This window comes from Hemiscyllium ocellatum, chromosome 16 (genome assembly GCF_020745735.1).
Source record: "Hemiscyllium ocellatum isolate sHemOce1 chromosome 16, sHemOce1.pat.X.cur, whole genome shotgun sequence".
Classification (NCBI taxonomy): Eukaryota; Metazoa; Chordata; class Chondrichthyes; order Orectolobiformes; family Hemiscylliidae; genus Hemiscyllium; species Hemiscyllium ocellatum.
This window is the reverse complement of record NC_083416.1, coordinates 44,672,338-44,697,996: the sequence shown is the minus strand read 5'-3', so window position 1 is coordinate 44,697,996 and position 25,659 is coordinate 44,672,338. Positions and strand designations below refer to the sequence as shown.

At 38.4% G+C, this 25,659-nt stretch overlaps 1 protein-coding gene across 1 annotated transcript in view; it reads right to left on the bottom strand.

Annotated features, from left to right (window-relative positions):
• The window catches only part of LOC132823394 (cysteine-rich and transmembrane domain-containing protein 1-like), a 32,071-nt gene extending 6,618 nt beyond the window's left edge, over positions 1–25,453 (bottom strand). Inside the window, exons 1-2 of the mRNA XM_060837171.1 lie at positions 25,292–25,453; positions 22,562–22,805 (exon numbers count right to left, since the gene is read on the bottom strand). Coding sequence (XP_060693154.1) covers positions 22,562–22,805; positions 25,292–25,438 — 391 coding nt within the window. The 5' untranslated portion in view covers positions 25,439–25,453. The remainder of the gene's footprint in view (positions 1–22,561; positions 22,806–25,291) is intronic.
• Between the last annotated feature and the right edge of the window lie 206 nt (positions 25,454–25,659).

Below are 25,659 nucleotides of genomic sequence, written 5' to 3'. Positions count from 1 at the left end.
AGACAGTGTTATGGGAATGGGGTGAGCAAAAGGCAATGGAGTGTTTGATTGGTCATAACCATACTAAGTGGTTAAACATTTTGGATTATCTATTCCCATTAAAATCATTGTGGGAACTTAACAACTGGATAAAAGATTAAACCTAGCAAAGGAACATGGTTTTTGAAAAAAAAAAGGACAATGGAAACTTCAACCTCATTGGGCAGGGCAAGAGATCTAGTTAAAGCTACAAAGAACTTGGGATTTCAAAAAAGACATTTCTGCAGAATATCTACAAAAGAGGTAGATGCTTTTCAATGTTAAGTCATCAGTAGGAAACAGGTTTCTAATTTATTGTATTAGTTGTGTATTAATACATGTTTGATGCTTGTAGTAAACTAAAATAGTCTTGAGATCATCTTGTGTGGTTCTACATGGCCACTGGGAGTTTATTTTCTTAAAAAGGTGAGCAGTTTTTAAGCTGGATCATAAATTATTCATTTAATTGTGTGCAGGGCTAGTTAAGTTCCCTCCCTCATTCTTCCTACCATAACAAAACACTTCATACTTCTGTCAAATTACATCTACCTCTACTGGACCACCTAAGTCTACACCCTCTTGAAGTAGGTTATTTTCATTTATTGTTTATTGAGTTTGTGCCAGCTGCAAACAGACTTTAATATTAGGTCATAATTTCAAATTCTAACTATTATGGGTGTTGTGGTCCCAATTTAATATAGATTAGATTTAACTCAACTCACTACAGAACACTAAGTATCATTTACAATAAATCCCTATGCCAAAATTAAAATTTGTTGGTGGGAAATAAGGAGATACCAACTAGTGAGTATACATTTAAAGTTTCCTTTTGTTTTTGAGTGAATTTACTTTCCTGTCAAAAGCTATTTGACAAAGTTACATTGTATGGGGAAAGCACAATGGAATGGTAGTAATTTAATTAGTCTGTTAGAGACAGAGGTATAGTATGCTGTTCAATTTTGAAAATCCTTAAATTGGATTACTTTTATTTCTTCTGAACACTATTTTATAGATGGCTGTTCAATTATCTGTAAAATAGTTGAAGAATACTTCATGCTTTGAACTACAGTTGTAATTTTAAAACAAAATAATAATTAAAATTGGCCAGTTTTATGATAGTCATGTAGAAGAAAAGGAACATTATCTCATCTCTTGGTTAAAAGGACAAATCATGGAGGCAAAGCTTAACATTTCTATCCTTTAGATGAGATTTAGAATTCCAATTATTCATTTCTACACGCAACACAAGATGTGCCTTATCCACTAAAAGTGTAATTTCCATTGATGGCATTAGTGACAAAAAAGTTTTGATGTCATTACAAAACTTCTGAAGTGATACCTATGATGCCTTGGCAAAAATTAAATCTCAAAGTAATATGTATTTTCCTGGAAAACGCAGAATCTATGTTTGAATTTTTAAAAAAAAGTGAAGAAACAGCAGAATCTCAAGTGAAGTACAACTTGACAATGATTTCACCAAATATCCCTGATTTGTGCACAAGTCTCCAAAAGTAATAAAGATTAGAAAAAAAGCCACAAATGCATACCCAGAATTGAAACAAAATCTCTCACTATATGATATTATTGAAGAATATTCCTCAGAAAGGTGATGACTACTGCAGGCATGAACTGGAGTAACAGGAGTTTTAAACAAAAAAAGTTTTCAATTCTACCCATTCACTACTAGCTGTCACTCAAATTTCATTCAAATTGTTTAAGCCAGAGATTCAGAGAACATGTTATACATACCAAGTGTCATTTTAAACCAGAATGTTGAAGTTATAATCTAAAAAACTCATCCACATTGCAATCTCTGCCTGTTTTCAATTGTTGGAAAAGAAATTTACATGGCCCATTTAATGCCGTTTCGGAGATTTGCAAAACCTTTCCGATAATTCATACTTTAGATGAACCATGTTACATTGACTGCATGCAGCTAGTTAGAGAAACCAATAAAGCTAAAGAGAAGAAATCTACTGCTGTAAGTAGTTAAGTTAGCTTTTAAAAATAACTTTCACATCATTCATGTGAGGATTTGAATCTTCAGACTGAAGGTTTTTTCAGTTCTAGAATGTATGGAAACAGTTCAATAATTTCTATGAGGACAATGTTACTTATTCTAGCTAATCAATGATGCTGGTTAACCAGAAATAGCCTAATCAGTGCCATCCACACCCTGAGATAAAACTTATTTCAAAAACATCACCCATGGTGAAGGTGGTTTTCAGTAGAACAGAAGTAAAACCTGAACATTGGATAAATAGTGGCAGGACTAGAAAAACGTTTCCTTGGATGTCACAGAATAAAAATCAGATAATCATTCTTCTTTACATTTAATTTTTATAATCTGTAAATGAGAAGTGTTTATATAGTGACCTTGGGTTTTAAACAGAAAATGGGAGGAAGAAACTTTGTAAACAGATTTAATAGGAGGATAGTGATTGAGTGGGTCAGACTGGAAAGCAACATCCTTCGGCATATTAGGCAAAATGCCCAAGTTGGAAAGCTCAATATGACATTTTATTAAGTGAGGCACTTAATGAAATACAAGTGCATTTGGCAGCAAGATGGTACTACCAGTTTCCTCAAACAGTACATTTTCCATTCACCTATACATTGAAGAATAGAAGTCTTCAAATACCTCAAGTGTTGGCAAAATCTTTTGTTTACTAAAACCTTGTTGCTAGGCAAAAGATTCAATATGAATAATTTAGTAGAAAACATTGATCTTGTCCTCAGTGAATTATTAATCTTATAAACAAAATAGAAATGTTAAAATAGTGTCAATTGACTATCTTGGTATTTTGACTAAACAAACAATCACACTACTTTGGATTCTGTACTACGGATGTAACAAACATGTTTAGCTGTTAAAAGAATCACAAAAATTCAATATTTGTTTTTAACCAGTTGCTTAACATTTACTGCTAGTTTGTTGTTCTAGAAAAAAATAGAATTGACAAAAACAGAAGTTTTTGAGGAAGGGTCACGAGACCTGAAACATGGATTTCTCTCCACAGATGTTGTCAGACATGTTGAGCTTTTCCAGCAACTTTGTTTGTTTGATTTACAGCAGTTGCAGGTCTTTTTTTTAAAATGGTGTATAATGGAAATGTAAAAAAGACTTTCCTAGAACTGCAGAATTTTCCTCCTCTGCAACCATTACCACAGCTACTGATCTTACCTTCTTTTCAAAGTTATTTTGAAAGAGAAAAGTTGTTGTTACAAATTCACTACAGAAAGTGACACTCAAGAAAATCAAAGGAGGAAGTAAGTCAAACTGAATTTAGTTAATTAAACCGTGGCAGTGGAAGACGAATACAATATTTATATTTCAACAATAATGATAGGAATTAGATATATGCTTTAAAAGAAAGCATCGAGTGTTATGGGGAAAAAGTGAAAAAATGGATAGAGCTTTCAAAAAGAGGACACAGGCACAAGAGGCTAAAGTGTCTATTACCCTATAATCTTAGGTCCTCATGGAAATTAGTGTTAAAGAAACTTACAAGGACACAAACCTGAAATTAAGTAGTTTGTTCACATAACCAAAATGTAATTTAGCAATTAAAACATTTTCTATGTCTTTACTGATATCACGTTTTCACAGAGTCCATGAAGTCAGATCGGTTTTGAGCAAATTGAACATTCTATACCTTGAGTTACTGTTCTCATGTTAAAAATTCAGAGGTGCTCTCCATAAATATTAGCAAAGACTCCCAAATTGTTATTATTTGCATTCACACAATTTATCTGGTAAACAGCATTTGTATGTAATATTTTACCAGGTGGCATTGAACTTTTGATGAAATTAAAGCAGCTTGGTCTCATTTGGCCATGAGACTGGATAGAAGAGTGCACATTGCCAAAAGACAGCAAAATGTGAAGTGCCAATTTTATCCATACAACTGTCTATTAACTTATTGGCTTAAAAATATCAAGTAATATAAACCAAGTTGTTTTTACTTCGTTTTGCCATATTCAAAAGAAAAACCATATGTTAAATTTGCAATGTAATTCAGTGAGATTAATAAAAGTTGATGTACCGTCTTAGAGGAAAACACTTCATTAAAATATGAAGAGCTGATAACCAGATTGTGAATTAGTACCATGTAAATTTGCACTCTTTGCTACATTGAAGTTAAGAAACTGTCTGTGGAATTAAGGCATAAAGAGAAAAGAAAAATCTAGTTAATAGGCTGCTAAAGGAGATAGTCAGAATGAACTAGGGATATAGAATTCATAAAACACTGAGTCCTTCAAGAGGTGGGACAAGAAGTGGAATCACATTAGTTTAAGTCTGTTGATGCAAATAAGTGACTAAGGGCTGGCAGAAGAGTTGGCCTTGTCAAATTTTTAAAAAGAACAGACAAGAGGAACAAGCTTTATCCAATGGTTGGTTTATGAGCATTCTAAGATTTCTTCATAGGGAACTGATGCTCACTTAATGAGTTTCAACATGCCCCTCCAGACTATTAAGTTTGCTCTGAAGAGCTAGTTAAGCATTTTTTAATTGTTATCCACTTAACATTTTCATCAACCAATATCAAAATATCTGGGGGAAAATCCACTTTTATATTTGCATTCCATCAATTAGACGCAGCTAATCCAACAAGAGTTTTCCTTCCATATACAAATATTGGCATGAATGTCAGTTTTTAATGAAAGTGCTTTCATAACCAAGTCAGAATATCAAAATGCTGAACAAAGAACTGGAGTGGAAATACAAATCAATTGTAATTTAACTTAACGTTAGTCATGGGCTTGAGGGATTGAACAACCTTCTGTCATTCCCGATACAGATAGACTGCAAATGTTCCAAATGGTCACTGTTCATTGATGCAGGCAAATGGATCACTAACAGCTATACATCCTCAGAGAAAGTATGGATATAAAAGTGCTCAAGTCATTTATTCACCGCATCAAGCTACAGTAGCATGAAATTAATCCTGCTTCAATCACAAGATTGGAAATTAAGTCAATTCAGAAAAACAAGCAGTGAAACTTGAAAGGGTTCAGAAAAAATTTACAAGGATGTTGCCAGGTTTGGAGGATTTGAGGTATAGGGAGAGGCTGAACAGACAGGGACTGTCTTCGCTAGAGTGTCGGAGGCTGAGACTTTATAGAGGTTTACAAAATTATGAGGGGCATGGATAGGATAAATAGACAAAGTCTTTTCCCAGGAGAGTCCACATCTAGGGGGCATAGGTTTAGGTGAGGGGGAGAAAGATTTTTTTTTAAAAAAAAGAGAGACCTACGGGGGCAACTTTTTCCACACAGTTGTATGTGAATGGAATGAGCTGCCAGAGGAAGTGAAGTGGAGGAGGCTGGTACAATTGCAAAATTTAAAAAAGGCATTTGGATGGGTATATGAATAGGAAGGGTTTGGAGGGATATGGGCTAAGTGTTGGCAGGTGGGACTAGATCGGGTTGGGATATCTGGTCGGCATGGATGAGTTAGACCGAAGGGTCTGTTTCCATGCTGTACATATCTATGACTAAGTCTATTCTGCCATTCAATTAGATCAAACTTGATCTGTATCTCAAATCGATTTACTCACCTGTACTCCCGAGCTCTATTTCCCCACTGACAAAAATTTATCAACCTCACAAAAATTTAAAATAATCGTACATAGCTTTTCAGGGAGGCAAATACTAGCTTTTCATCATCCCTTCATAATGAAGTCTTTCCCAACTTCAATTCTAAATTTAAGATTACGCTCCTGGTTAGCAGCTGGAAGAGCAGCTCAAGTAACAGTTTATGTTATTGCAGCATGTGTCAGTCAGTTGAGAAATATAGTTAGCTCATTTCAGGAGATCATCATCCAGCACTTAGTGTGCCAGCAGTGAGGGAATGAGTGACCTCGAGACAGACTGCAGGACCAAAGAGGTAGTGCAGGAGTCTCAAGTGGATCACATGCTACACGATATTAAGGCAAACAGAGGGGTGATGCTGTGGGCACATTATTCAAGGATAAAAATAAAAACCAAGTACAATATATGCTTGAGATCTGAAACAAAGAAATGCCTAAGATATTCAGCACATTTAGTGACATCTGTGCAGCTGCAGAACACAGAGGACCTTATGCCAGTTTCTAGTGAACTAGGAAAGCAACTACTAAACAGGAACTCAGAGTTAGAATCTTCAGAATACGTCTGGTGTGAAACCATCTTTAGAATTATGTGGTTGGAGAAAGGACAGGGGTTGGTTTTGTGGCGGTAAGCTAGAACTTGTTGGTAATAATGATAGGAAAAAAATGCATGGTCCTTTTAAGAGAATGTGCTTTTCAAAGCTTGGAAATGTTCAAATATAAATGGTGTTTGCAAGTAATTGTAGGTGCAGAGTGTGTTCAAAAATGGAAATATGTATCAATTGGCTGGGTCTTAGGTTTGTTTTGATGTTTTTGTCACTAACTTGAATTTAGCCAGTTAATTTAAACCAGACCTGAGATACAAAAAGCAATTTGAAATCAGAATACGTCGACAACCTGAAACCAATCTGATTTAAAAGAAATTAATTGGTCATCAAGGATATAAAAGATGTGAGCATTTTGAAAATTGGGAGCATGCCAACTGCCATCTGAAGAGATAAGAACTTGCCAGTTCTCAGGAAAAAAGGCACCATTATTCATAAAAAAGTACCCAACACTCTTAGACAATCTTCCTGACACCAGAATTCAGTGGACAGAGGTGTTCAGAACAGAAGAAATTATAGAAGAAACATCCCTGACAGCAGAATCAGAAGACAGACTGGAGAAGCAGAGCATCATTTTAGAAGACATTATGTTTTAATTTATAAAAGTGGGACTTGTACTTGTTCAAACAGCATCCTATTAAAATTTAGACAGTAAGGGAACAGTTAGAGGGATTGTTTGGTTTGTAAGTTATTCTGTTAATTTGTTCATGGTTGGAGTTAGATAAATAAATTGTTACTTGTTAATTATAGAATGAGTGAAAGGATTCCATTTCATTTAACCACTCATAACAAATTGATGGTAAGAGATGGTTATACCACTTTTCACATTTTTTTAAAAATCAGATTACGTGGTAAGGCAAGGTTCTCTGGGGTGTTTCAGTTTTAATGATCAGAGTTTAGACCTCTGCTCAATAACAATGTAGTGACGGGCTGTGTTGCACACATACAGCTCTTCATTGGCCTCCACTTAGATAAAGTGGAACATTTGATACAAACGTCAGAAATCTGCACAATTAACAAAAAATAGTATAATTAATTATTCAGAAAACCATGCAAAGCTACGATGGGATATTCATTATTTGGAAACTGGACTCAACAGCTGCAATAATTTGATCCAAAACATCTTGATAAAATTATTATACTCAAAAGATTAGCTGTGTGGCGTGGAACAATAGTGTAAGATTCACTGAAAATTAAAAGCTGCATGGCAGGCTGTTTAAGAAAAAGACTACTGAAAGTTTTATCTTCAGTGGTAAAGCACATAAAAGCCAAGTGATAAGTGACCAGCCAAGAGAAAACCTAACATTTGTTAGACTATTGAGAGATTTGCAGATTTCAAACTATGGAAAGGAAATTAAGGTTTGAGATACAAATTTACTATGGTACAGCCTGGCACAATATGGGGAAGGTAGCAATTAGGAGTCAGAGCAGATAAACGAGCCTTTGCACCTGCTCCACATTTAACAGACTAAGGCTGATCTTATCCTGGTCTCAACTCCACTTTCCTGCCTGGTCCCCATAGGGCTTTATCCTGTTCTTCAGAAAACATTTATTTTCTGAATCTGTTGATTAAATCTTCTTTCACTGCACTTTGCAGCAGTGTTCCACAGATTCACAACCCTCAGAAACAGGTTCTCCTCAGTTTTGAACCTGCCTCCTCTCACTCCATATCTATGAGCTCTTATTCAAGATTGAGACTTTCCAGCCAGAATCGACAATTTTCCACATTAAACTCCACCAGCCAAGTTCTGGTCAATTCTCCAAGCCTCTCTATAAACTATCTTCTCATCACAGAGCTTACCAACTTATTTTAGCAACATCCGCAAATATTGCTACATTACACTGTCCCTGCTTGCAGATCATTTATACAGATTGTAAATAGTCAAGGTCCGAGAACTGAAGCCTGCAGCATCTCAATGGTTACAGCTCACCACTTAGAGAAGGACCCTCTGATTTCTGTCAGCCAGCCAATTGTCTACCCAAGCCAGTACTCTACCTTTAATGCCTGGGATCCAGCCTTCTGGGAAATAGGAGGAAGGGGAAAAAAAAATTTTAAATGATGGATGGGGTAATTGGAAAATCTAGAAAGAGACCACAGACAAAGTGCTTTAGAACACAAGAAAAAAAATACTATTACACAGTCGTGAAACTGTGGGGTTCATTCCCAGGTTGAGTGATTGGCATGGAAATCATATCAACATTGAAGATTAGATTGAATGCTTAGATGGAGGAGAAAGAAAAGGTGTAAGGGTTAAGCAAATAGGGTGTGTAAATTTAATCAATAATTTTGTATTAAAAAGGTACCATGCAAGTTAAAGGATATGCATCAACTCAGGTTGTTGGACTGTAATTCAATGAATGATATCTGCTTTTGTTACAGTACAAACATAATTGTGCTGCCTACAAAATTACCCAATCATTTAAAATTGAAAACGACCTTTGGATCTTGATTGAACGTCCTTTATTGTTTAAAGGAGTGGATAATCCTAACTATAGGTGCAGTAGTAATAGAAACATGTAAATAATTCATACTTTCCAAGATCTTTGATCAAACACGTCAGAGAACATGTGCAATTATGGAGTGACTAATTCTGTAGTCCAAACGTAGCATGTCCCAAAACACTCCATTAATCCATGATTGGAATGTTTAGTAATAGATGAGAGATTCTTGCAGGAATAAGAAAATGTAAATTCAGTATTCCAAGAACACAACTGACTAAAATCTACTATTTTTTAAGAATCAAAACAGACAACACACAGATTCAAAATCCCACAAACTAGAAATTCAGTTAGATCAAATTTTGCTGCAAGTTCTCTTCATTCCAGAAATAGATAGTTGTCCTGAATAGACAAATTAACAGGTTTCATACAAAGGATTTGACTCTGAACAATAGATTTTTGAATATGCTTGGTAGTTTATACACTTAATACTTAAATGTTTAGTTACCTTGCGCTCAACTGTTATTTTTGGATCATAAAATTGTGGCTATAGGAACATAATGGTTTATTGCTGAACTAATATGCAATGTGATTTGAATTTAGTTAAAATATCTAGGAATAAAAAAAAATTTGAAAGTGACCAAGCAAAATTAAAAGCTTTTGCTGAGTTTCTCAATTTTTAGGCAAGCCAACCTGTCATTACCTGACCTGGTTTACGTAAAATTCTAGGCATAGACCTATAGGGCCATTAAGGGGAAATCAATTAAGGGCAACTCTACATTACCAGTGAAAGGTTACCGCTGCCAAAGACAACCACATCCTAAATTTATTTACATATTGATTAAATATTAGTAAACCGGCAGATCAAGACCTTAAATGGCTTAAGACATACCCAAAATGGTACAGCAAAATAAGAAATGCTGAGGTGGCCAGAATTTAAGACGTGCAGAGATTGTAGTGTTGTGAACTGGAGGAAGTTACAGAGCTAGGGACAAGGCTATGAGGGATTTGAAATAGAGAATGAGAATCTGGGAAAAAAAAAGTTGCTGAACTGCAGGTGAATGTAGGATGGTTGAATGGATTTGCTGAAAGCTGGGATACAGCAAGGAGGTTTTGCAGATTTATGTAGGTTGGAAGGAGGGTGGTCAATTTGCAAAGCATTGGCATAGTCAAATCTAATAGTAGCAAAAACCTGGAGGGGGACTTCAGCATCCCTCAGCAGAAACCAAACCAAGTGATATCCTGATGGTAGAGGTGCACACAGCATCTGTGTGGTCAGAAGTTTATCCCAGGATCAAAATATGCAACTAAGGTTGTAAACAGTCTAGTTGCACCTCAGACAGAAGCCCTGAAGGGCTTATGCCCAAAACACCAATTCTCCTGCTCCTTGGAAGCTGCCTAATCTGCTACGCTTTTCCAGCACCAAACCTTTTGACCCTCACCTCTTCAGCACCAGCAGTCCTCACTTTTCCTATTGGAAAAGTACACAGTTCTGGTCACGAAGTAAGTGATTGCACTGAAGGGGATACAGAGGAGTTTCACCAAGATTCTCCCCAGGATGGAACTGCGGCTGGATGAATTCAGTTGCTAAAAATCTGTCTACCTCAGCCTTGAATATACTTAGTTATCCACCCTGAACAGCCCTGTGGTGAAGATTTATTTTTTTTTACAAGTAGTCAATTCCTCCTCTATCTGCGATTCATTTTGAATTTATACTCATTGTCCTAGCCTTCCCTCAACAGAGGAACAGCCATCCCACAACTACCTTATCAAGTCCCCCAAAACTATTTCAATAAGTGTAGGAATATAGAAGAATGAGGGACAACAATTACAGGTCCAAATTACTGAACCTTTCCTCAAGACAGTCCCTGTGTGTCATTAGCATAGTATGCCTTTGCAAGACTACCTCCAATGCCAGTTTATCTTTCCTTTGATAGAGGCTCAAAACTGTTCACAGTATTCCTACTGAGGACTAACTAGTGCCTTGTATAGTTTTAGCTAAACCTCCCGATTTTCATATATTATTCCCTTTGAAAAAGGGCAACATTTCATTAATCTTCTATTACCTGCTTAACTTGGATGCTAGCTTGTGAATCATGGATGAGGAATCCCAGATCACAGTTCTGTAGCCTGTTTAAATAATATTCCACTCAATCTTCCTATCTTATTAAAACCAAAAAATGATATAACAAGATGGCCTTTTATTCAAACAAGCATGTTTATTTGGTTTTAACAACAAAAATACACAAAAGTAGTGAATAAAATCAAGTGAGCAAAATCATTTACATAAAACACCACATTTTAATGTTCTTGAAATACAAGGTAAAATACAGCCCCCCTAATCTGAACAGCACTCCTTTACAGTACTCACACCAGAGAAAATTTCCTTCTATCACGTGTGGTTTGGCTTAAATGCATTAGTTCCCAATTCTAAAGAATCTGATGAGCACAGATTTTCTCAGCTTTAAGGAACCCCTTCAGGCTTTTAACCAAACACTTTAGGTCTGGAACATTAGAATTCAACTCTAGTTTAGAACTGTTAAATATCTTCCATCTTTAGGAATAACTATTCCAATCTAGTTTTAGCCAAGACTTCTGCAAAAACAATGACTTTCTACATGGCTGCCTGTTCCAAACCAAAAAATTCCATTCCAATACCTTCTAATCAGAAATCCTAGTGCAAAACGCATTACATGCCAGAAATTCTCTCAAGATCAATTTTACCTATTTGTACAATTACAAAATTGACATGTGCTAACGTATGCTTGGGCACGTCTGCTTGGGATTTTTTGAAAAAATGGTATGTTTATTATATTTGAATCAGTTATGTCCTTTGAGACATGCTCAAGATACCATCACTATAAATTGCACATGACCCCAGGATATAAGGATCACTTAAAGCAGGACATGCTACTAGAAGCATGTGCCTGTTACAAACTATTAGCTCAACATTAATTGAGACACCTAGGTGTCTGACAAGTGCAATGCAAATATAATAGGTCCCAATAATAAAAGCTTGCTGGATTTTTCAATACCACAACCATGCCCAGTTTCTTAGGGCAGTTAATATAAGCAGTACTGCATTAAGTAAAAGTCCCCAAGGCAAATTCTCAGTATTCATCTTATTCACTGATCTAACTTCCCCAAACCGTTTTTGCATAACCTGCCTCCTATCTCTAAATACTTTGCTTAAAAATTTAGTTTCAGTCTCAAACTTTTTTAAAACAATTCATTTTCAGTATGTGTGCATTACTGACAAGGCCAGCATTCATTGCTCAATCCCAATGCCCTGGAGGGACGTGATCCTGTTGTATTAGTTTTCTGCATTCCCAGATTGTTTATTATAAGATTATTAATTAACCCTGAACTATTATAAAAAACTCAGTTTACAACAGTCTGTTCCCTTGTTGGCTCAACATATTGTTCTAACTTTGATCAGTTATGGAATTGGAAATGTATGGACTTGGGGTAAGTAAATATCAGATATTTAATAACGACTATCAGGGTTAAGAAAATACTTATCGTCAGATCACAGACTTGAATAGTCACTTCATGACTTCTTGGAGGATTCTGGCTACCATAAAATAATGCTCTTGCATCCGTGCTTTTCAATTGGGCTACCTTTTCAAGTATATTCAGTAAATTGTACATTAGATCATGAGATTGAACTATAAACATAGGATAGAGAATGAGATTTCCAAATTGTACCTCCCTAGCAACACGGTTAGCCAACAATCACAAGAGCAATGTTCAAGTAGTTCACAACTATCACATGAATCCTCACATGAGGATCAATTACTGGTTACAGTACACTAAATATTAAGTCTCAAAAACAAGTAGAGGATCATTACAACGGTGCACAAATAGTTCAAGTCTTGGTCATTTCAGTGGATTGTGAAATAATTATTTAAATTGCTAAGCCTACAATTGAATTCAGAACCAAACAAGTCAAGAGTTTAAAAGTCGAACAGTTCTGGAGATGGATTTTCTAAATATAATCAAGATAATAAGCTATCACACTTTGGTTCATGTTTTCTTCAAATTATCTATTCAGAGCGATTAGCTGTTCTTTAATACTGTACATCTAGCTGTGTAACATTTGGCTACACTATTTTCCTTGCATCATATAAACTGGTAAATGATTAAATGGATTCTGTGAGAACTAGACATAGTACATTTTGTAAATAGGACTAACAAAGTAACTTGCGATTTCAGAGTTTAAAAGTTGATGAACTTACCAAATATAATTCTATTCTTAATCTGTTGCAATGTATCACAGTATAAAAAAGCAGCTTGATTTCGTTAATGCAATGGCTTTTTTTAATTCTGTAAAATGATTACTGCCAGAACATCTATAAATGGAAACAATGGAATCCCAAACAATACAAAAATATATTGTATAATGGGAGATTCCATTGGTGGCCAAAAATGTTTTGAAAACTAACATTCCACGTTCACCATAAGTTAACACAGGTAAAGGCAGACAACCCCCCCAGGTGCCGATAATCTATATAGCACAGTACTAAAGGAAGTGGCTGCTGGAAACATTGCATACATCTTCCAGAATTGTGGACTTGAGTTCCTACAGTGGAGGCTGATAAATGTGTCCTTTACTGTTTGAAAAGGGACGGGAAAATAAGAATCACAAGCCAATTAGCCTAATGACAGCTGATGGGAAAAGGTTAGCTTTTGCTATGTGTAAAAATGAATACTTAGAAAGCATTAATAGGTTTAAATAAAGGGCAATGATTAATCTACTGGAGTTTTGTAAAGATATACATGTAATAGAATAGATGAGGGAGAAGCAGTGGATGTGATGCACCTGGATTTCAATTCAGCTTTCTGGAAAATTTCCACTTTTGGGGCTCGTGGGCAAAATTAAGAGATACACAATTGGGTCTAATATGCTGGCATGGATTGAGAATTGATTAACAAAGTGGGAAAAACTTTTTCACATGGCAGGTGTGAATATCGATGTACCATGGGGATCAGTGCTGGGACCCAAGCTATTCATGATATAGAGGAACCTCGATTTCCGAATACCAATTATTCAAAAATCGGATTATCTGAAGGAGATTGCGGTCCAGACAGAAACATTACGTCAAAAGACGCGTGTCCAACACTGATCGCATCATTTGTTTAAAAAATGAGGTCTGCAGATGCTGGAGATCACAGCTGCAAATGTGTTGCTGGTCAAAGCACAGCAGGTTAGGCAGCATCTCAGGAATAGAGAATTCGACGTTTCGAGCATAAGCCCTTCATCAGGCATCATTTGTTTACACTGATTAACAGTGCTGCAGAGAGCAGTCCTGGACTGATGGGAGTGCAGTCACGGTCTCTAAGTAACCGACTTCCCACCCACCTCCTTCTCCCTCCCCACACTTTTCCTGGAGTTCTACAGAGGCATGTACCCTAACTCTCCTCTCCTCCCTCAAAAGCCAGTAGCAGCAGCAGTCTTGTTGTTGGTGTCCAATCCAGCTGCCGTGGAAGGTTTGGTGGGGGGGGGGGGGGGGTGCAGACAGTTGACGGGCAGCGTTGGACAGGTTTTGGTTCAGGGAGGGGTGGTGGGCAGTGTTGGGGGCAGGCAAGGGCTTGCGTGTGGTGTGCTAATGCTAGTCTCCTGAATAGGGAGCAGACTTAGAGAACTCCAAGCCCCAGAGGAGAGGCATTGAATCAATTAACTGAGTAATCAATTACTCGAATGAAAGTGCCTGCCCATCTCGTTCAGATAATCAAGCCTCCTCTGTATACAAATGACATGGATAAGGGAACGAAATGGAGCATTTAGAAGTTTGCTGACAATACAGAACTAGTTGGGATTGAGATTCATAAGGAGCATGCAAAGCTTCAAGTCAATCTAGGCAGACTGATTGTGTGGGTGTAAACACAGCAGATGCAGTATGTGGATGAACGTGAATGTTTTGGTGTGAAAACCAAAAAAGGTAGAGTATTATTTCAGTTTGTGATGCACTGGAAACAGTTGTAGAAAGAGATCTGGGTATCAGTGTAACTCAGCCAATGAAAGTGAACAGGCAGGTGCTGCAAGCAATAGTATGTTGGTCTTTAAAAAGATTGGGTTCAGAAGTAGGGTTTTCTTTTACTGCAGTTATGCAGAATTTTGGTGAGACCAGGTCTGGATCACGGCACACAGTTTTTCCCTGCTTAAAGTAGTATTTGCTGTGGAGCAAGGCTCAAGAGAACTGAGATCAGGGATGACAGGACTGTTGTGCAAGGATAAATTAGTTTGATAGTATGTATATCCACTAGAGTTAACAGCAATGATTGGGGGCGGGGGCGTGCCTGGTGGTGGTGGTGGAGGAGGTGGAAGAATCTGTTTGAAATTCCAACAGGACTAGATGTAGGGATGATGTGGCCCTGATTGTATAGTCTTAATCCAGGGTCACAATCTTAGGGCATGGTGTACACTATTTGGGATTAAGAGGAGGAAACTTACTTTATGCAAGGTGATTAACCTGTGGAATTCTCTACCAGAGAAGGCTGTGGAGACTGGATTGTTGAGTATGTTCAAGAAAGATTAATACATTTGTAGATATTAATGGTATTAAGGGCGATGGAGACAAATCAGGAATATAGAGTCAAATGTACAGCATGGAAACAAGAGCCTTCGTCCTACCTGTCCAGATATCCAACCCAAATTTAGTCCCACCTGCTAGCACCCAGCCCATACCCCTCCAAACCCTCTATTCATACACCCATCCAGATGACTTAAATGTTGCAATTGTATCAGCCTCTACCACTGCTTGACAGGTCATTCCATACACGTACCACCTCCTGCATGAAAAGATTGCCCTTTAGGTCTCATATCTTACCCCATGCCCTCTAGTTCTGGTCTCCCCCACTCCAGGGAAAGACCTTATCTATTTACCTTGTCCATGACCCTCATGATTTTGTAAACTTCTATAAGGTCACCCCTCAGCCTCTGATGCTGCAGGGAAAACAACCCTAGCCTATTCAACCTCTCCATATAGCTCAAATCCTCCAACCCTGGCAACATCCTTGTAAATTATTTTTTGAATCCTTTCAAGTTTCACAACATCCTTCTGATAGGAAGGAGACCAGAATTGCACACAATATTTCAAAAGTGACCTAACCAATGTCCTGTACAGCCGCAACATGACCCAACTCTTATACTCAATACTTTGACCAATAAAGGAAAGCATACCAAGCACCATCTCTACAATCCTATTATCTGCGACTCTACTTTCAAGGAACTACGAACCTGCATTCCAAGGTCTCCGTTTAGCAACACTCCCCAGGACCTTACCATTAAGTCCTACTAAGATTTGCTTTCCCAAAATGCAGCACCTCATATTTATCTGAATTAAACTCCATCTGCCACTTCTCAGCCCACTGGCCCATCTGATCAAGATCCTCTTGTAACCGGAGGTAACCTTCTTTGCTGTGCATTATACCTCCAATTTTGGTGTCATCTGCAAACTTACTAACTATAGCTCTAATGCAAATCATTGTGTTCATGATTAAGCCTCACTGAACGCAGACATTTAACAGTACTATATCTTAGTGATAATTCCAAAGCCAGCTTCTGAACTTAAAAATGTAGGCTAACTGATTACTGCCAACTCCAATATACAATTAATTGCTATAAAATGTCATATGGCCCAATCTTTAATACAAAACTGCACCACCTCACTAGTTAAAAATTGGATCCTGTTAGTTTATTTCAACTGACTATGGGGAAGGATGACAATCCATTGTCTTCAATCCTCACCACAAACTTAATTCTTAAGCCACAGGCACCACCCTGGCACTTCAAGGCTGAACAAAACAGACCTGGCACCCTATTGACATAAACCTCCAACCATACATTCAATCCATTCACAAATCTACCTATTCACAACAGTTAGTGTCTAAGTCTACTTCTGCCTTAGTTCATCTGCCGCTAAACCTTAATCCACGCCTTGGTTACCTCAAACACTCCATTACTCTCCTGCCTGTCTACCTGCCATCCTATGTAAAATTCAAGAAATCAAGAACTCTGCTGCAAAACCTAACACCAAAGTCCCAGTGACATCATTTCTTTGCTCATCCAAGTACTTAGTAGCCAAAAAAAATCACTGATTTTGAAATTGTTGTCCTTGCTTTTAAATTCCTCCATAACACCACCAATTCTTATCTTCAACCTTCCCCAAACAGAAACCGCCAAGATCTCTGCACCGATACACAAGCTTTTACTTGTTCTGCCATTGTAGGCTATACATTTAGCTCTCCAGCTCAGAAAACCTGGAATTTCATCCCTGAATCTCCATCATTTCTTCAAAATCCTACCTCTAGTCATTTGTCTTGATGCTTCCTTGTGGTTCAGTACTTGATATTGTTTCTGTGGAGCACCTTGAAATATTTTATTATGCTGAATAATGCAGGCTGCTGTTCTACTCTTAAGTTGAAAAATCTGATGTGTTCCAGACTGAACAGAACTTTAATTTTGAATCTAATATTCACCTTCTGTATACCTCCTGTGCAGTTGTAACCTTGTATGCCTTGCTCTAAGCACGTTATAATCTGCATATCCATGGTTGCTATGATCTGACTGTGATGTTCAGAAAACTTTTCACTGTATTTAGGTACAAGTGACAAAAAAATCAAAGCAAAATACCAACATAACAGGAGTAAGCCATTCAGTCCCTTGATCAGTCTGCAATTCAAAACGGTGGCTGATACCCAAAACATTATTTTCCTACACTATCCCCATATTTGATGTAATTAACATCTAGGAAATCTTTTGATCTTTAACAAACTCATTGACTGAGCCTTCACAACAATCTGGGTTACAGAATTCCAAAGATTCACTGCTCTCAATGAAATTCCTCATTATTTAATAGCAAAAATGGATTGCCTTTTAGTTTGAGATGGTGCCCATCAATTCTACACTGTTCAACCAGGGGAGGTATCCCTCTGCACTGAAATCACCTCATTTCACATCTTCTGGTGATTCCAAAACATGCAAATGATTTCATGGAATAATATTAAGGCATGGCATTCTCCAGCACCCTGCACAACATTACTCCCTTCAGTAACAAATTAATTATCAAGTCAACTTTGTTTCTGGATCCTTACAATGTTATAGCTGGTTATCCTATTTACCTGTCTGTGATTGTGTGTCGCAGTAATTAGTGCTTCATACTTTGGACTATCCTAAAGACATAGATAAGGACATAATTTCAGGACCAATCCACCCAATCAGCTGCTTAGGGTGCTGCACTGGCTTAGTGGTTAGCAATGTTGCCACATAGTGCCAGAGACAGAGGGTCAATTACAACATTGTCTGCATGGAGTTTCCACATTCATAAAATTCCTATAGTGTGGACATTCAGCCCAACAGGTCCATACCCTCACTGAAGAGTATTCCACCCCAATTCACTCCTCTGCCCGATCCTTGATACTCTATTTACCATGGAAATGCACCTATCCTACACATCCTTAGACTTTAAAGGCAATTTAGCATGGCCAATCCATCTAACCTGCACAGCTTTAAACATTCTTCCCGTCTACCTTGGCTTCCTCTTGGTGCTCTGGCTTCCTCAGTCCAAAGATGTGCAGATTACATGAATTGACCATGGGAGATGCTGGGATAAGATAAGGAATTGTGGGTGCTCTAAGGATAAACATGGGCCTGATGGGTTGAATGGCTTGCTTCCACTGTAGGGATTTTATGATAACTAATTTTTGCTCTGCTTTTATTTCAGTTTCATGATAAGCCATAGGGAGCATCACAGTTTGATAACTAGTACCATCTTTTCAATTCTCCCAGAATTTAAAAGTAAAGATCTATAGTATAAATTAGCATTTCCAATATATTTCCTATAACTGGCAGGAAAAGTTAAATTAGTTCAGTTTTGTCACTGAACAATATTACCTTAAATAAGAACAGTAAATGACATCAACTTTTCACTCATCCATCAAGTGGTTCAATCTGCAGTTAAACCAGAACTTCATTATTTCAGAAAACACTGCAACTAAGTTTCTCAGTAATACAAAATTATGGAACTTCTCTACCATTGTGACCACCATTCTCTAACAATGGAGGAACTTTTACTTCCTCTAAAATCATGTCATAAGACAAAAAGGAACAAGATCAGATTTTTAGATTAGATTCTCTACAGTGTGGAAGCAGGCCCTTCGGCCCAACTAGTCCACACCAACCCTTCAAAGAGTAACCCACCCAGACCCATTTCCTTCTGACCTAATACGATGGGCAATTTAGCATGGCCAATCCACCTGATTTGCAAATCTTTGGACTATGGGAGGAAACCGGAGCACCTGGAGGAAACCCACGCAGACATGGGGAGAATGTCTGTGTGGAGTTTGCACACAATCTGCCCGAAGTGGGAATCGAACCTGGGACCCTGGTGCTGTGAGGCAGCAGTGCTAACCACTGAGCCACTGTGTCTAATAATCCCACAATTTTAAAAATCATTGTCCTTTTTTAACACGCTTCTTGAAATTTTAATATTCAACTACCGCTGCTCATTTACTCTTCAATTTTATAGCGTAACTTTTAATCTATTATTTGACTAGTGATTTCATTGTTATTAGAAGAGAGAAATAGGAAGAGTCTACTCAGTCTTCGAACCTACATTCCAGATCACACCTGATCATCTAAATGTCAAATCTACACTATCCTTATATTCCTTGATGTCATTAATAGCTAGAAAAGTTATTGATTCTGGCCTTAAACATTCAATGACAGACTCCAGACCCCTATGGTGTAGAGAATTTCAAAAAGGTTCACTACCCAGACTGAAGAAATTCCTCATTTTAGTCCCAAATAGTTTACCCCTTATTTTGAGGCCATTTCCAGACACTCACGATGAGCCTTATCTACACCTAGCCTCTGAAAGAATTTATGCTGTTTCAATGAGATCGCCTTGCATTCTAAATGCAAAATATCTCCCTGCTAGTTTGCTATTTTAAGGATTAGTCTGGTGATCGACTGCCCTCCCACTATGCAAAGTACAGCTACCCTCACAGAAGTAAAAGGGAGCAAAGTTGCACACAACACTCCAGGTGCACACTCATTCACAGTTTGGAGAGATTTAAGCAAGCCACCTTTACCCCTGCACTCAACATCCCTCAAAATAAAGATCATACAGTTTGCTTTGCTTGCTACACCTGCATTTTAGCTTTCACAACTTACAAGGACACCCACATTCCTTTGGACATCCTTTGACAGCATTTGGTGAATGATAGAGTTTGATGAGGGGAGCAATGTCTCCTTTTTGTAACTTTTACGGGATTTGAAAAGATACTCAGGATGGGCAGGAGTCAGGAGTTTGGTTCTGTGAATCACAGAAATTTAGCTCACAACTTTTAAAGTCCAGGAAGTTTTTAATAATTCAGGGTTTCATTGACATTTAAATTTAATATTCATAAAGCTTTTGGAGTAGAAGAGACTCATTAATTTGAGGCACAATGAAGATAACAGAACTGAAGGTTGCAGGATAAGCAAAACATCGCCAATGAGCCACAAAGACATTCTCTTGGAGATAAATAAAACAAAGCTACAGATAGCATTAAAATGAAATGATTAAAAAAAAAATAAGGGGCAGATTTGAAAAGCGTGGCATTGGAAAAACACAGATCACGCAGAATCCAAGGAGCAGGAGAATCGATGTTTTAGACATAAGCCCTTCATCAGGAATGCAGGGTGAGTTTTGAGAGATTAGAGACAAATAGGAAGGTGGGGGTGGGAGAGAAGGTAGCTGGAAAGATGATAGGTATATGCAGGTGGGGAAAGGAATGCAAGTCCTGGGGCATGTCCACTGCCAAATCCAAACCACCCGGTGACTGGAGGAAGAATGCCTCATCTTGTCTTGGGACCCTTCAACCACATGGCATCAACGTAGACTTCACCAGTTTCTTTATCTCCCCTACCCCTCACCTCATCCCAGATCCAACCCTCCAAAGCAACACTGCCTTCTTGAACTGAGCAATTTGATTTGCTTCAACATTGGTAGTTGACTAAACAGTTGTTATTCCGATTGAAAATTTAATAGACTAATAGATTAACTACTAAACAGTAATTGTTCCAATATAGTTACATGCCATAAACGTCCCCAAGGCAAAGGCAAATTCAGTAAAAAGAAATTGTCTCACATGCAATTCTCGCAGCAGAAAGAATACCCCCCAGCTTTTAGCTGTAACAGCAAGGGGAAAACAATTTCCACATCCAGCTTCAACAGCCCAGCACAACTACTACTGAAAACTATAAAAAATCTGGTTCTGAGAGAGCTTGACCCCACCCATTCAGGCTGCTTCTTTTGTTCCAACTTTAAAAACCACAGTCTCACCAACTATTTACTTCATTGGTTCTCAGCAGACTGTTAATCACCTCAACTATTCTTCATAAAAAGAAACAAGACAAAATAAACATCTTAAAGCCATAGTATCACCACAATTAGAAGTCAAGTGTTTTTGCAAGGTTTGTACCTCAGGTTGAGGTTTAGGGTGTAGGGTTTGCTCGCTGAGCTGTAGGTTTGATATCCAGACGTTACATTACCTGGCTAGGTAACATCAGTGGCGACCTCCAAGTGAAGCGAAGCTGTTGTCTCCTGCTTTCTATTTATATCTTTCTCCTGGATAGGGAAAGATATAAATAGAAAGCAGGAGACAACAAATCCGCTTCACTTGGAGGTCACCACTGATGATGTTACCTTGCCAGGTAATGAAACGTTTGGAGATCAAACCTACAGCTCAGCGAGCAAACCTACACCCTAAGTTTCAAGTGTATATGTCTAGGAAGGGCACAGCTAAAGTGTATGTTTGGGGAAGCGATGATGGAAAACAAAATGGCAGAAACTTTGAACAGCTGTTTTGTGTTTGTCTTCACAGTAGGAAAGTTTCCGAAGATAATTGAAAACCAAGTATAAGAGATGGATGAATGCAAATAATCACCTAACAAAAGGAAAAAAATGTATACTGGGAAATTATTGGACTTACAGACTGAAAAATCTCAGGGACCTGTATTTTACAGTCTTAAGACAGTTGGCATGACAGATTACAAATGAATTGGTTGTAATCTTCCAAAATTTCTTAGATCCTGGAACAGTCCCAGCAGATCCCAAAATAGCAAGTGTTACAAGTTAACTCAGATCAAACATCTGTTGGAGGGGAGGTGCTCAATTTATTATAAAAAAAAGGAGATTGTAACACGATCCTTAAAAAAGTGATCAAATAGAAAGAACATGGTCTTGTTCAAAATAAAAAGTGTTTAATTAATCCATTAGAGCTTCTTAAAGTAGCACTCAAGGAGATAAAGGAGAATGGCTGTAAGTGGTTACTTGAATTTCTAAAAAGGTGTTTGATAGGTGCCATATCAGAATTGTTATAGAGCAGAGAAGGCCATTTAGCCCATCATGTCTACAGCAATTCTATTATTTAGTGTTGACTTCCTGCCTTTTCCTCATATGCCTGCACAATTTCTATCCAAAATTATTCAATGTCCTCCAGAATGCCTCAAATGAATGCGCCTCCACATTTCCAGGCAATGTATTCCATACCCTAAGCAAGCATTTTCTCACACTGAAACATTGCTGCTTGCTTAAATTAAGAAAATTAAAACCAGCAATTCGAACAGAATTTCAAACAAATTCTTTAAGGTATCCCAGAATCAAAATATACACGTTACCACATATTTTAAGTCGTCTCACATGTCACAAAGTTATCATGGAATGTGACATAAGTACATAATTTAAAAATTCTTAACGCTAAAATGAATGATCTTTAAACAAATCTTTAAATTGTCAGCTAGAAACTTAAAACTTGGTCAACTGGAATAAGACTTGAGGAATTTAACTCTGAGTAACCCATTAAAACTTTAATGTTATTGATTTAATTTAAAAAAAGATCTTTCCAGCTTGGCAATCATACCTGTGTTTTTTGGAGCATCTGCATAAACCATCCCTGGTTGAGGTGGTGCATTCTGCCAACCATACTGTGGATATCCTTGATATACAGGTTGCCCTCCTGGTGGTGGTGGATAACCAGGGTAAGCAGCATTAGGTCCTGGACCATACTGTTGTGGATAAGCTGGGTATGCACCAGCTGGGCCTGGCCCAGGATAAGGTGGCGGGTTCTCGTTCATGAATGATGCTAAACCGAAGCACCTGTGTGACTTGAAATCAAAGAAAAAAATTCACAAAGCCTAGTTTCCAACTAGTTATAAACTATGGTTACTTATACAACAACTAGAAGAAAACACTCCAGATTGGAACCTGCTTCAATGTTTGGGAGAAGATTTATAGCTCGGGTACTCGTTGTTGTGGTTCTGTTTGCCGAGCTGGGAATGTTTTGCAGACGTTTCGTCCCCTGTCTAGGTGACATCCTCAGTGCTTGGGAGCCTCCTGTGAAACGCTTCTGTGATCTTTTCTCCGGCATTTGTAGTGGTTTGAATCTGCCGCTTCTGGTCGTCAGTGCCAGCTGTCCGTTGCAGTGGTCGGTATATTGGGTCCAGGTGTGCTTATTGATTGAATCTGTGGATGGGTGCTATGCCTCTAGGAATTCCCTGGCTGTTCTCTGTTTGGCTTGTCTTATAATAGTAGTGTTGTCCCAGTCGAATTCATGTTGCTTGTCATCCGTGCGTGTGGCTACTAAGGATAGCTGGTCGTGTCGTTTTGTGGCTAGTTGGTGTTCATGGATGCGGGTCGTTAGCTGTCTCCCTGTTTGTCCTTTGTAGTATTTTGTGCAGTCCTTGCATGGGATTTTTTACACTAGATAGGACAAACAGGAAGACAGCTAACGATCCGCATCCATGAACACCAACTAGCCACGAAACGACAAGACCAGCTATCCTTAGTAGCCACACACTCATGACAAGCAACATGAATTCGACTGGGACAACACTACTATTGTAGGACAGGCCAAACAGAACAGCCAGGGAATTCCTAGAGGCAAGGCACTCATTCTCAGATTCAACCAATAAGCACATCGACCTGGAGCCAATATACCCACCACTGCAACGGACAGCTGGAACTGACAACCTGAAGTGGCAGATTCAAACCACTACAAATGCTGGAGGAAAGATCACAGAAGCGCTTCACAGGAGGCTCCCAAGCACTGAGGATGTCACCTAGACAGGGGACGAAATGCCTACAACACAAATTCCCAGCTCGGCGAACAGAACCACAACACCTGCTTCAATGTTAATTTCCAAGTTAAAAGGTCTAATACCTGATTCCTGATGAAGGGCTTATGCTCGAAACGTCGAATTCCCTATTCCTGGGATGCTGCCTAACCTGCTGTGCTTTAACCAGCAACACATTTTCAGCTGTGATCTCCAGCATCTGCAGACCTCATTTTTTATTCCAAGTTAAAGGACCAACACTTAAAATTACCAGAGACTCCCTGAAATTAACAGAGAACCTGGCTGACCTGCAGACTTTTTTTTGTTTCAAAATTTCATCAGCTGCAGTATTTTGCCTTCAAATCCTATCGTAGCTGAATTCTGTACTTAAATTCCTAGGTATTTTCCAGTTAAGAGGCAAACTGGTCAAGGCCTGTCATTAGTCCATACAGGACCATAGTCCGTAGTACACGGTGGGTGCCTGACTAAATGGAAGCGTCTGATAAAGCTCACCATTACGCAGAATCAAAGAAAAACTGCATACAATTTAAGTATACGACACAGGGATATAATTCACTTTCAGGGCAACTTGAAAACATCCTATGGATCTACTTCGTTTTTCTATCCATTAATGGAAAGGAGAAAGGGAGTGGCTAAAGGTTTCAAAGGTTTTTAATCTTTTTGTAATTACTGTATACAACAGGCTTTCGGTCTGTTAAACAATTGCAGTTTTGAAGTGCAATCGTTAACAAAGTTCCAGTATGATAAAACATAAGCCGAGAAAGAGGGAGGTGAAGGCGGAAGTGCAAAAAAACCAAAAACACGACTTCGAATTTTTCTCATCTATTATAGACTTAATCAGCAGGCAGTAAAGTCGAGGCAAACATATTAAGACCTCCAAACCGATGGAGCGAGCAAGACAACTAGCTAAAGGCAGAATGGCTCCCACCCCCCTTCACTTTTATACAATTACTCCGAGCCAGGTAAACATTAATTTAGAGTTTTTAAAAATAAACAAAACAATTGCACATTTGTATCCCAGGGTGCAGGAGGTCAGACTCCCTACTCGTTTCAAAGGGATTATTCTGAAAAGGCTTTTTGCTAATCGTTCCGGCACTATTACAAAAACAATAGCCTCTCTATAATCCATGTGTCCAATTAACAGAACCGAGAGAGCGAGAGCAAACATCAGAATCAAACGGATTTACGCCATAGCGATTTTTAAACTCAGCGTGAGCAAACTGAACGGATAGATTAGAAAATCGATAGATTAAAAATTCAATAGATTAGCTGGTTGCGAGAAAAATAAACAATTCAGCAATTCCGAAGGGAAAAACAAAAAAAACAGCACCAGCAGAATTAGAAGCTGCTTGAAACATCCCGAAGGAGTAGATAAAACGAATAAATTAAATACTGCTCTCGAATGAGTTCGCTCTTTCCACGAGAGACAAAAAACTCTAATTCTAAACCAACAATCAGTCTTTTGTGAACACTAGAGCTGCCAGTGTTGGACAAGGGCGCTACCAGCCAGAGCTTACCTGTTCGTTCCGCTTTGTCTCCACTCCACCTGTCGTGTCCTCCCGCGACTGCCGCTTCGCTACATTCACCACTTCCCGCTGACGTAATGCGGCCAGCCCGGACCACATGACCGAGCACGAGCGAGGCGAAGTGCGCAGGCGCGCCATGGCGCCCAGGCTGAGGGGGATGTCGTTATTTTTGAAATTCCTGACTTTTTTTTTCGAACGAGCGACTGACGCAAACAGTTGCTATTAAAAGCAGAATCGTCAGTGCCTGGAAAGATGAGCGCGGGCAGGTTATTGGAAGATGTGCCTGTGTGTGTGGGTGGAATAGAGACATAATTGAGAGGGTACCCTTCCGCCTGAGCCTTACGTTGGGCCACGTCGTG